Genomic DNA, 13,207 nt, shown 5'->3' on the forward strand with positions numbered 1-13,207 from the left:
GTGCAGAGCATTGCGCCCTGCAGTAATACTCCAGGGCCAGAAGCGCTTAGGCAGGGACAGAAGACATATTGATTGAATATAGGCAGTGGGCCTTTGCAAAAAAATTTGCGAAAAAAAATCTATTTGGGCTGCCTGTCACTGTCCTCAGTGTTCTGGCTCTCTGCTGGGTGTAGTAGTTCTCCAAATTGATACGCAGCTAGCTAAGTGTTACAGCAGGCTTGCGCAAAATTATTTCCTGGCTCTGTCTGGGCTGTGAAATCACCGCTGTATTGCAGTTCACAGTGCAACACTCTGCAGTTCTTTGACATACTCCAGGGCCAGAAGCGCTTAGGCAGGGACAGAAGACATATTGATTGAATATAGGCAGTGGGCCTTTGCAAAAAAATTTGGAGAAAAAAATCTATTTGGGCTGCTTGTCACTGTCCTCAGTGTTCTGGGTCTCTGCTGGGTGTAGTAGTTCTCCAAATTCATACGCAGCCAGCTAAGTGTTACAGCAGGCTTGCGCAAAATTATTTCCTGGCGTTCCGTAAGCGAAGTCAGCCTCCAACCACAGGCCAATAAGCGGCACATTTAATTACAGCGTTCTGTTTCTGCACTACTGGTAATACACCATGCTGAGGGGTAGGGGTAGGCCTAGAGGACGTGGACGCGGGCGAGGACGCGGAGGCCCAAGTCAGGGTGTGGGCACAGGCCGAGCCAGTGCGGTGGCCAGGGGTAGAAGCAGGGCCAGACCGAATAATCCACCAACTGTTTCCCAAAGCGCCCCCTCGCGCCATGCCACCCTGCAGAGGTCAAGGTGCTCTACGGTGTGGCAGTTTTTCACAGAGACGCCTGACGACCGACGAACAGTGGTGTGCAACCTTTGTCGCGCCAAGATCAGCTGGGGAGGCACCACCACCAGCATGCGCAGGCATATGATGGCCAAGCACCCCACAAGGTGGGACAAAGGCCGTTCACCGCCTCCGGTTTGCACCACTGCCTCTCGCCCTGTGCCCCTACCTGCCACTGAGATCCAACCCCCCTCTGAGGACACAGGCACAACCGTCTCCTGGCCTGCACCCACACCCTCACCTCCGCTGTCCTCGGCCCCATCCAGCAATGTCTCTTAGCGCAGCGTCCAGACGTCGCCACTGTTTGAGCGCAAGCGCAAGTACGCCGCCACGCACCCGCACGCTCAAGCGTTAAACGTGCACATTGCCAAATTGATCAGCCTGGAGATGCTGCCGTATAGGCTTGTGGAAACGGAGGCTTTCAAAAGCATGATGGCGGCGGCGGCCCCGCGCTACTCTGTTCCCAGTCACCACTACTTTTCCCAATGTGCCGTCAAAGCCCTGCACGACCACATCTCCCGCAACATTGTACGCGCCCTCACCAACGCGGTTACTGCCAAGGTCCACTTAACAACGGACACGTGGACAAGCACAGGCGGGCAGGGCCACTATATCTCCCTGACGGCACATTGGGTGAATTTAGTGGAGGCTGGGACAGAGTCAGAGCCTGGGACCGCTCACGTCCTACCCACCCCCCGAATTGCGTGCCCCAGCTCGGTGGTGGTATCTGCGGCGGTGTATGCTTCCTCCACTAAACCACCCTCCTCCTATGCAACCTCTGTCTCGCAATCAACATGTGTCAGCAGCAGCACGTCGCCAGCAGTCGGTGTCGCGCGGCATGGCAGCACACCGATGGGCAAGCGTCAGCAGGCCGCGCTGAAACTACTCAGCTTAAAAGAGAAGAGGCACACGGCCCACGAACTGCTGTAGGGTCTGACAGAGCAGACCGACCGCTGGCTTGCGCTGCTGAGCCTCCAACCGGGCATGGTCGTGTGTGACAACGGCCGTAACCTGGTGGCGGCTCTGCAGCTCGGCAGCCTCACGCACGTGCCATGCCTGGCCCATGTCTTTAATTTGGTGGTTCAGCGCTTTCTGAAAAGCTACCCACACTTGTCATACCTGCTCGGAAAGGTGTACCGGGTCAGCGCACATTTCCGCAACTCCAAGACGGACGCTGCCACCCTGCGGACCCTGCAACATCGGTTTCTTCTGCCAGTGCACCGATTGCTGTGCGACGTGCCCACACAGTGGAACTCTACGCTCCACATGTTGGCCAGGCTCTATGAGCAGCGTAGAGCTATTGCGGAATACCAACTCCAACATGGGCGGCGTAGTGGGAGTCAGCCTCCTCAATTCTTTACAGAAGAGTGGGACTGGTTGGCAGACATCTGCCAGGTCCTTGGAAACTTTGAGGAGTCTACCCAGATGCTGAGCGGGGATGCTGCAATCATTAGCATCACCATTCCTCTGCTATGCCTCTTGAGAAGTTCCCTGCAAAGCATAAAGGCAGACGCTTTGCACTCGGAAACGGAGGCGGGGGAAGACAGTATGTCGCTGGATAGTCAGAGCACCCTCATGTCTATATTTCAGCGCGTTGAGGAGGAGGAGGGGGAGGAGCATGAGGAGGAGGGGGAAGAGACAGCTTGGCCCACTGCTGAGGGTACACATGCTGCTTGCTTGTCATCCTTTCAGCGTGTATGGCCGGAGGAGGAGGAGGAGGAGGAGGAGGAGGAGGATCTTGAAAGTGATCTTCCGAGTGAGGACAGCCATGTGTTGCGTACAGGTACCCTGGCACACATGGCTGACTTCATGTTAGGATGCCTTTCTCGTGACCCTCGCGTTACATGCATTCTGGCCACTACGGATTACTGGCTGTACACACTGCTCGACCCACGGTATAAGGAGAACCTTTCCACTCTCATTCCCGAAGAGGAAAGGGGTTCGAGAATGATGCTATACCACAGGGCGCTGGTGGACAAACTGATGGTAAACTTCCCATCCGACAGCGCTAGTGGCCGAAGGCGCATTTCCGCGGCTCAGGTAGCAGGGGAGGCGCAGAGATCAGGCAGCATGTACAGCGCAGGCAGGGGACCATTCTCCAAGGCCTTTGCCAGCTTTCTGGCTCCCCAGCAAGACTGTGTCACCGGTCCCCAGTCAAGGCTGAGTTGGCGGGAGCACTGTAAAAGGATGGTGAGGGAGTACGTAGCCGATCGCACGACCGTCCTCGGTGACGCCTCTGCCCCCTACAACTACTGGGTGTCGAAGCTGGACACGTGGCCTGAACTCGCGCTGTATGCCTTGGAGGTGCTTGCTTGTCCTGCGGCGAGCGTCTTGTCAGAGAGTGTGTTTAGTGTGGCTGGGGGAATCATCACGGATAAGCGTACCCACCTGTCAACCGACAGTGCCGACAGGCTTACACTCATCAAGATGAACAAAGCCTGGATTTCACGAGACTTCTCTTCTCCACCAGCGGACAGCAGCGATACCTAAGCAATACGTAGGCTGCACCCGCGGATGGAAGCATCGTTCTCTATCACCATCCGAAACGGGGACCTTTTTGCTTTATCAATCTGTGTATAATATTCCTCCTCCTCCTCCTGAAACCTCACGTAATCACGCCGAACAGGCAATTTTTCTTAGGCCCACAAGGCTCAGTCATATAATTTTTCTAAACAATTTTTATACGTTTCAATGCTCATTAAAGCGTTGAAACTTTCACCTCAACCAATTTTAATTTTAACTGGGCTGCCTCCAGGCCTAGTTACCAATTAAGCCACATTAACCAAAGCGATTAATGGGTTTCACCTGCCCTCTTGGTTGGGCATGGGCAATTTTTCTCAGGTACATTAGTACTGTTGGTACACCAATTTTTGGGGGCCCTCGCCTACAGTGTAATCAAATTAGTTTTTAGCCCACCTGCATTACAGCTGACGTTACATCAGCTGTGTTGGGCACTGCAATGGGATATATTTATGTACCGCCGGTGGGTTCCAGGGAGCCACCCATGCTGTGGGTCCACAGGGAGTTGTAACTGCATGTGTCCACTTCTAAAGAACCCCAGTCTGACTGGGGCATGCAGTGTGGGTCGAAGCCCACCTGCAATAAGCATGACATTACCTCAGCTGTGATGGGCAATGCAATGGGATATATTTATGTACCGCCGGTGGCTTCCTGGCACCCACCCATGCTGTGGGTCCACAGGGAGTTGTAACTGCATGTGTCCACTTCTAAAGAACCCCAGTCTGACTGGGGCATGCAGTGTGGGCCGAAGCCCACCTGCATTAAACATGACATTACCTCAGCTGTGATGGGCAATGCAATGGGATATATTTATGTACCGCCGGTGGGTTCCAGGGAGCCACCCATGCTGTGGGTCCACAGGGAGTTGTAACTGCATGTGTCCACTTCTAAAGAACCCCAGTCTGACTGGGGCATGCAGTGTGGGCCGAAGCCCACCTGCATTAAACATGACATTACCTCAGCTGTGATGGGCAATGCAATGGGATATATTTATGTACCGCCGGTGGCTTCCTGGCACCCACCCATGCTGTCGGTCCACAGGGAGTTGTAACTGCATGTGTCCACTTCTAAAGAACCCCAGTCTGACTGAGGCATGCAGTGTGGGCCGAAGCCCACCTGCATTAAGCGCGACATTACCTCAGCTGTGTTGGGCACTACAATGGGATATATTTATGTACCGCCGGTGGCTTCCTGGCACCCACCCATGCTATCGGTCCACAGGGACTTCACAATAGGGAGTTGTACCTGCCTGTGTCTATGAATTAAAAACCCCGGTCAGGTTGGGGCATGCAGTGTGGGCCGAAGCCCACCTGCATTTAATCTGACGTTAGCTCAGCTGTGATGGGCACTGCAATGGGATATATTTATGTACAGCTGGTGGGTTCCAGGGAGCCACCCATGCTGTGGGTGCACACGGAATTCCCATTGCGGAGTTGTACCTGCCTGTGACTATTTATAAAAAAACGCGGTCTGACTGGGGCATGCAGACACCTTGACAGAATGAATAGTGTGTGGCACATAGGTTCCCCATTGCTATGCCCACGTGTGCAGCTCCAGATGGAGGTGGCACAGGATTGGATTTCTCATTGCTTCTGTACAGCATTGTGGACTATCGCCCCGCCCCTTTTAAAGAGGGTCGCTGCCTAGCCGTGCCAACCCTCTGCAGTGTGTGCCTGCTTTTCCTCTGGCAGACGCACTTCTAAATAGACATGAGGGTGGCGTGGCATGAGGGCAGCTGAAGGCTGGGCAGGGACAGTTTGGTGTGCGCTGTGGACACTGGGTCGTGGGGGCGGGGTTGAGCAGCATGTAACCCAGGAGAAGTGGCAGCGGAGTGTCATGCAGGCAGTGATTGTGCTTTGTTGGAGGTAGTGTGGTGCATAGCTAAGGTATGCATTGCTAATGAGGGCTTTTCAGAAGTAAAAGTTGTTGGGAGGGGGGGGCCCACTCTTGCCGCTATTGTGGCTTAATAGTGGGACCTGGGAACTTGAGATGCAGCCCAACATGTAGCCCCTCGCCTGCCCTATCCGTTGCTGTGTCGTTCCCATCACTTTCTTGAATTGCCTAGATTTTCACAAATGAAAACCTTAGTGAGCATCGGCGATATACAATAATGCTCGGGTCGCCCATTGACTTCAATGGGGTTCGTTACTCGAAACGAACCCTCGAGCATCGCGAAAAGTTCGTCTCGAGTAACGAGCACCCGAGCATTTTGATGCTCGCTCATCTCTAGTGCTAGTCCATGAACAAGAGTTGCACTGTTTCTTCGAAGAATAGGCACACCCTTATGGGGCTGAGCTGCAATATTACACACAATTAAAGTGAAATATGGCAATTCTCTGAATTCTAAATATTAATGCCATATACAAGAAATCATGAATTCTAAATATTAATGCCATATACAAGAAATCATGAAGTCATGTTATATTTGGCATCTTACACATCACCTCATTGTAGAATTCATAATTGCAAAAACTAAGATTTCGTATTGGGTTGACAACTCTTTCGAAAGACCTACCTGGTTGTGGTGTTGTAGTTCCTGGTTCTTCTGTGGTTCTTTGAGACATGCTGTGTGTCTTTACTGGTGTTGATGTGGTAAATGGGTAGAAGGTGATTTCTCTGATCCTCTGATGTGTGTATGCTGCTGTGTCTTCCATGTTCCAGCTTGATGTGAGCGATTGACCAGTGGTGGCATTTGGGGCTTAAGAAGAATACGTTTAAATAAAATCTTGAGAAATAAAATGTGCCAACCCAGACATAATATGTTTACCATCAAATATCCAATAAAAACTTTTAAGGAATGAATCCATTGATCTTCAGAAAAAAAACAAACTCCTGTACAAAAGTAAAACTTTTTTTGCTCAGTTGAAGCCTGGTATTGTATATATCTGGCATCAAGTGTCAGAGTTTGTGTTTTGTGACATTGACGAATGAATCAGTTATTTTCCACCCCCCCCCCCCCATTCCACAAAAATATGAAAATAAAACTTTGTTGCTCAATAAAAGTCTGGTATTTTCCCCAGGCTACCAGGTGGGCATGTTCCTACAAGGCCTTCCACAAACTTCCACTCAACAGTTTAAAGATTTCCCAAAGTCTAGGCTGAAGATTGCTGCCTATAGTCCTAGGACTAAGCCTGAACTCTGATAAAAGCAGGGGAATGAAGACTGTCTGTTAGAAGCAATGGTCCTCCACGGACATGGAGTTAGATACCCCAGGCATCCTCTAGTCAGGAAAAGGCAAGGCTGCAACCTTCAACCAAAAGGCTACGATTTTTTTCTTATTTCATATGACTTGTTTTATAGGGAAGCTCTGTTAACTATGGCACAGAAATTATGAATAAGGCAGCAGTTTGACAACTTGAGCCATGGACAATACCCGTTCTATTATAGAAAAAAGATGAGTGGACTGTTGCAATGTGCAAGCTAAAATTAGAAAGAGGAACTGGAGTGAGAAAAAACCCCCCAGAAACTGTATAATTTGGGAAAGGAAGAGAGGGGGGGAAGGTAAGGTAATGGGGTGGTTGAGCCATGAGTATAGCTGTTATGCGAATTGCTCCTGCAGGGGACAAGTTTAGAAGAAATGTAGATAGTTTGGATATAGACCAGAGGGGAGAGTAGCCACCAAACCTGTGAAGTGGGAGGGGTAGGGTGTGGGCCCTATGTCAAGTCTGCCTCCGAAGGCAACCATTCCCCAAGTTTAGGGGATGACCTGAAGTCTAACCAAGGCTGCCACAACATGTAGAGCCCCTCAATAACCATATCCCGGGTATATAGACAACAAGGCCATCTCAATTGTGAGAACAACAAGTAGGCTGCATATATCATTGTATAACCCCACAATGTCCAACCAAAGGGCTGTCTTGGAGAGCATTCCTACCAAATATGGAACATATTGCTCCCGCCCCTAGAGAATTTACAGCATAAGGGAGAGAACTGTGTAAGCTTTCAGAGTTCTGTACCAGTGTGACAGAATCTTATAATTAAGTCTAGAGAAAGATGTCCCCTTATGTGGTAATGTAAAAGCTTTCTGCCAGGACCCCCCAGGAATATGCCATCTCAACTCCTTTCCCATGCCTCCACAAACTCCGGAGGTCTGTGGTCAGCACGTTTTTTCATTAGATTGGCAATGAAAAAGAAATATGATGATTCTATGGATTTTTAATATTAAGTAAATTGCAAAAGACAGTCTGTAGACATGTTGTATTTAGCATCTCACCAATCACCTCATTGTAAGGAGTGAAATTAAGCATTGGAAGAACTAAAATCTCACATTGAGTTGCTGGCACTAATAAAACGCCCACCTGGTTGTGGTGTCGAAGATTCCGGTTGTGTGTACACTGTTGTGACTTCTATGTTCACAGTTGATGTCAGCAGTGGAGCAGTCGTGGTTCTCGGGTCTGATGAAGAAAAAGATTTAATTGAAAATGACAGAAAACTCCTTTAATTAATATTAGAATATTATCATATAGCTGGTTACCTGGACAAACTCCATCCAATCTCACCAAAGTAATGCAGCTATTTTCTTCCGGTCTACAAGTTTTACAATAGCATTTTCCCGCAGTACAAGTGGCTTCAGAAGGACAATCTGAGTTATTCCTACATCTATCTGCATGAAAAATAACACAAAAATGAATTATTGACTATTCAGGGGACTCAGAGTTACCGGCCCAACAGGGCACCAGATTCTAACATAATGATGGGTTCTAATTGTCTAGTAGAAGACAACCCTATTTGGAGGTGATTGGATCCAGTCACTTGTCACTAGGCTCTATTTCTTGTGGGATAATTCACAAATAATCTATTATACCTTATGGATGATGTGTCCTTTGTGTGCAATGGTAACAGCAAAGGCTGAATTAAAACTGGATGTGCACATGTGCTATATAGAAGAAGGGTAGACAGTCAGATTCATCTCCTCAGGTGGATGCAAGGAACCGCAGTCTGACACTTTCTGGAATAAAGTCAATTAGTGTATGTCCACACACAGACAATTCTGCTGCCGAAAATCTGCAGCATTTCCCCAATGTGTGAAAAAACCCATTAAAGAACCTTGAGCCAAAACTTTTATACACCGTTATCCAGGGGTATGCATTCCTATAGAATTTACTGTAGTAAATAGAGCTGTCAGGCATTCATGTGGCCCTAGTTGCAATGAAAATTAAAGGGGTTGTCCAGTTGTAAACTATTGATGGCCTATCCTCAGGACAAGTCATCAATGGTAGATCGTCAAGAGTCTGCCATCTGGGATCCTCATTTATCAGCTGTTTGCTTGTGCACTGAACTGATTTTTGCATGAGGCAAACAGTTCTGTTACCACTGCAGTGGCCAGGCTTGCTACTGCAGTTAAAGTTTCCATTCACTTCAAAGGGAAGTTTGGCTGTAACACCAAATCTTGCCACTGCAGTGGGAATGGAACTGTCTGCTTCCTGTAGAAATCAGCTCAGTGCATGAGCACATTGGCCCTACGAACAACTGTACTGTGAGGATCCCAGATAGCAGACTCCTGCTGATCTGCATTTCATGGCTTGTCCTGAGGATAGGCTACCAATAGTTTACAGGTTGACAACCCCTTTAATCCCCTTGGTGTGCTCTCAAGAGGTTACAGACTGAGCATGCATCACCTGTGGGTTCTATTGGTTATATCTATTGGAGACCACAATAAATGATCTAGCAAGCATGCTAAGGGCAGGGGACAAGATTCTTGAAATTGGTATTTTTTTCTTAAAATGTGCAATTTAAAATGTCCTGCTGAAACCAAATGATGAATGAAAAGTGCACAATTCTTAATTGTCGTTCAGTCGTTGTCTCACGTTTAAACCGAACATTTATCATTCACTTTTGCTTCTTTGAATGCTATTTTGAACAATAAACAATCATAGCATGTTGGCGAGCGCGAGATCTGGCTGTGAATCAATGCCGCATATCAAGCTTGCCACCATGCAATTTCCCCTAAAACCGCCTCGCATCACTTTGGGAAAGTAGCGATCCTCCAGCGTGGCTGACAACCGTGGCGGAGTTTTACGCATTGTTTTCAATAGGAAAACCTCACATCGCACCGCGTGCATCTGGCATGAGGTGAAATTCTGCCACCAGCACCACTGACAGCAACGGGAAATGCTATGCGAGAGCATGCATAAAGCTAGAACATACCGCGATTTGTTTGCCCCACAATGCGGGAGAACATCACTCATGTGTATGAATCCATTCAATAGAATGGGGTTTATATTTGTGCGAGATTTGTCTTTTTTGCAACGCACAAGTCTTGCACGATTTTCTCGCTTGTGTGAAGGTGGCCTTAGGCTATGCTCGCACATAGCGGAAAATTAGCTGCGTACTTTAGTGTAGATCCATGTCAATGTCCGCATGTGTGAGATGGTGACGATTGGCTGCAGATTCCACCCCTTCATTTGAAATGATATGATATTCTCTGCAGTGTGTGGATGAAATTTTTTTTTAAATCTCATCCGTAATTTTTGTACTGTAAAATGCTGCAGACTCTGCATTTCCAGTGAACATACCCTTATCATGCATAGGGAGAAACCTGTCAATCAGGTGGAGGGTGAATATCATAGAAGTAGCAAAGTTTTACTGAACAACCCTTGTTTCAATAAGGCTCCCTGTGTGTAAATAATGAACAGAGATTTACTTACCCTTCTGTGGCCACCCGAATCCAACACTGCAGCCCACGGCGGTCCCAAGGTGTGTTTGGACCCATGTTGTTGAAGGAAATCATCATGGCCACTGCAGGCAATGAGAGGCTGCATCGGTCACCCTATTTCCTGTGACATCATCCGTCATGGGAATCACCAGGAACACTGCGGGTTGCAGTGTTGGATCGCAATGGCCACGGAGTGGTAAGTATGCTTCAATTTCTTTTTTTACACAGGGGGTCCTATTGAAAAGGGGTTGTCCAGTAACCGGACAACCCTTTTGAGCTGTAAGTTCTCAAAAACATTTGTCCAAATACATATAGGCAACAGACCTCTGAAATTGGCATGTCTGCCACTGACAGGTTCCCTTTAAAGAGGACCACCTACTACTCTAGATGTGTCTGTCTTAGCAAACTGTTATATTTTCCATCATATAACAATTTTAGAGCATCTTTTTTTGTAATGCTGCATTGCAATGTTTCTCTCTTATTTCTCCTAGAAATTTATATACAAATTGACAGCTGGGTGCTAGCATTTGGGGATGTGTCCCTATACAGTCTGACATTGCCCACCCAAACAGTGCTGACAGTACAAAACTATAAACAAACATGTAAAAGGGCCACTTTTCATATGGGGCCTTTGACCATAACATAGTACTCAACTCAAGGATGGGGCATAATAGAGGCAGTATAAGGGATCTGAACTTTACTTTGGCTGGGGTGCAAACTGCAATGGTTACAAACAGTGGCAAGTAGCTTGAACGTTACAGTCTCTGGCAGGCACAGAGCTTGATAGTTATAGTCTCTACTGGGCACAATCTCTGTTAACCCCTTACGTCTTTTGACAGCAGCTGTTAAGGGGCTCTATTCTACAGTGCCGTCTTTTGATGGCACTACATTAGAAGTCTCAGCGGGTGCTTCGATCCCCGGGGTTTAACACTTTATACAAGCGATCAGTGTGACCACGGCATGTAAAAAGATGAGAGAAGTAGGGGATCCTTCTGTCACCAATTGGAGCCCTGCGATTTGATTTTGTGGGCCTGATGGGTTGGTATGGCACCCAGTGGCTTGATTATAGTTTGCTAGTAGTGTATTAGAAGAGTGATAAAATATGGTAATATTCAAGTCCCCTAGTGGGATAAAAGTTAAAAAAAGTATTAAAAAAATTATTAAAAAAAAAAATTAATTAAAAAACACCAAAACCCCACCTTTCTTCTTTTACTATGTAAAAACAAAAAATCAAATATGCAGTATCACTGCATTCGTAATGACCTAGAAAAAAAGTTAGTACATAATGTAACCTGCACAGTGCACATCATGAAAGAAAATACAAAAAACATGATGAAAATAGTTATTTTTTTTGCCTATCGCGCCTTACAAGAAACAGAATAAAAACTGATCAGAATGTCCCATGGATCAACAAGTGGTGTTATTAACATGTACAACTGCAAATTTTTGTACCATTGACACTGGTAGAGGAGAGATCTACGCCCAATCACAATCGCCCTTCCACAGGAGGGCATCAGATACTGATGGAACTTTCCGTTTACTCTCTTGGTCCGTATCAATTAGAGGTCATTCATGCTGCGGTCCCTGGACAAGGGACGGCGAATTTTGGTCGAGATGGGAATCACCCAAGGATCATAGGGCGGAGTATCTCCCAGGCCCCAATGACCGGGCAGGGTCTGGTCCACAGTCACGAGATGAGGAACACAAACATCAACCTGAGAGCTGCCTCGACTGATGTGTAATGTATGATTGAGCTGGCTGCTTTCCCCCTCATCCCCCACTCCCTTGTTCTGCCTGCGATGTGTCGGCTGGGGGCAGGGGTATGTGCACAGTACATCGGCCGATCACTTCTTGAAAATATTTTATAACTTCTTCTCCTCTCTCTTTATACTCGCATTTCTCCAGTCTCTCCCCTGAGTGCTTGGCATGGGTCCTCCTCCTTGTGTTATGGGCAGGTCATGTTCCAGGGGACAGATTAAAACTCCCTCAATTAATGTTAGTTAACTATTCCTGAACCTTCCAAAACTCAACTCTTCTTATAACCAACAATAAAATAACCCAATTACAGAGGAGGAGATAGAAGAATCGATTAAAAACCTAAAATTAGGCAAAGCCCCTAGCCCTGATGGCTGCATGGTCTTATACTACAAAAAATGTATCACTTTTTTCACCTCACCCTCACGCTTCTTTATAATGAAATTCCAGCAGGGAAGCATGTACTTAGAGAATTCCTAGAAGCCCATATTACAATAACAACGAAACCAAATAAAGACCCTCCTTATCACTAGAAATCACTATTAAATCTAGATTACAAAATCCTGACAAGTATCTCGCTAAACCTGCTACTTCCATATCTCATATATAAAGACCAGGTAGGATTTATACCATCAAGACAAGCCCCAGACAAGGTCAGGAAAGTTCTTAACCTCTTTTCTATATTGCACACCAGAAGACACCTATGCTGACTCTTGCACTGCATATAGGAATGGCCTTTGACAGCCTTTCCCGGAGCTATCTTTTTGCAGTCCTGGAAAAGGTGGGAATGCACGGCCCTTCACTCATTGTATTCCTTCCCATCCGCCACACTGAAACGCCCGTGCTCAAACCAGAAACTAATACATATTCAGAGGGGCATAAAGCAGGAGTTTACCCTATTCCCGGCATTGTTCGCCTTAGCCATGGAACCCCTAGCTTGTCTAATTAGGAACAATCCAAGTATAGCCGGAATTACACAAGGGTAGAAGGAGTATAAAATAAGTTTATTTGCCGATGACATTTTGCTCACTCTAACTAGACCTCCGACTACTCTCCCAAACTTTAAGGCCACAATGGCCAAATTTGATGCAGTTTCTGGGACATAAAATCTAGCCCTTCTACTTTACAACACCTCTCACTTTCCACCTCCTTACAGTATGGAAATTAAATAGAATCAAACATGCCTTAACCTTAGACCATTATTTCCCGTTATCCCCAACCAAGTCTTCCGTCCCAGCAAGCTAACAGATCGTTTTACGTGGTGGCGAAGTAATAGTCTGACTTCATTACAACATTTTACCACATTAAATAGACTTATGACTATCTTTTTCACTGAGCAGGCTATTTATAAAATATAACTTAATAATATATTAAAAACACACATGGATGGAGGGTTATGACAAAACAAAGCAAACACATCTACCTAAGGTTAGAGTATAATTATGTC

At 46.9% G+C, this 13,207-nt stretch overlaps 1 protein-coding gene across 1 annotated transcript in view; it reads right to left on the reverse strand.

Annotated features, from left to right (window-relative positions):
* Nucleotides 1-13,207, reverse strand: part of LOC136610193 (adhesion G protein-coupled receptor E1-like) — a 151,833-nt gene that overhangs the window by 58,120 nt on the left and 80,506 nt on the right. Inside the window, exons 11-13 of the mRNA XM_066589435.1 lie at nucleotides 7,825-7,953; nucleotides 7,649-7,744; nucleotides 5,866-6,048 (exon numbers count right to left, since the gene is read on the reverse strand). Of these exons, the coding sequence (XP_066445532.1) occupies nucleotides 5,866-6,048; nucleotides 7,649-7,744; nucleotides 7,825-7,953 (408 nt within the window). The remainder of the gene's footprint in view (nucleotides 1-5,865; nucleotides 6,049-7,648; nucleotides 7,745-7,824; nucleotides 7,954-13,207) is intronic.

Source organism: Eleutherodactylus coqui, chromosome 2, assembly GCF_035609145.1.
Source record: "Eleutherodactylus coqui strain aEleCoq1 chromosome 2, aEleCoq1.hap1, whole genome shotgun sequence".
NCBI lineage: Eukaryota > Metazoa > Chordata > Amphibia > Anura > Eleutherodactylidae > Eleutherodactylus > Eleutherodactylus coqui.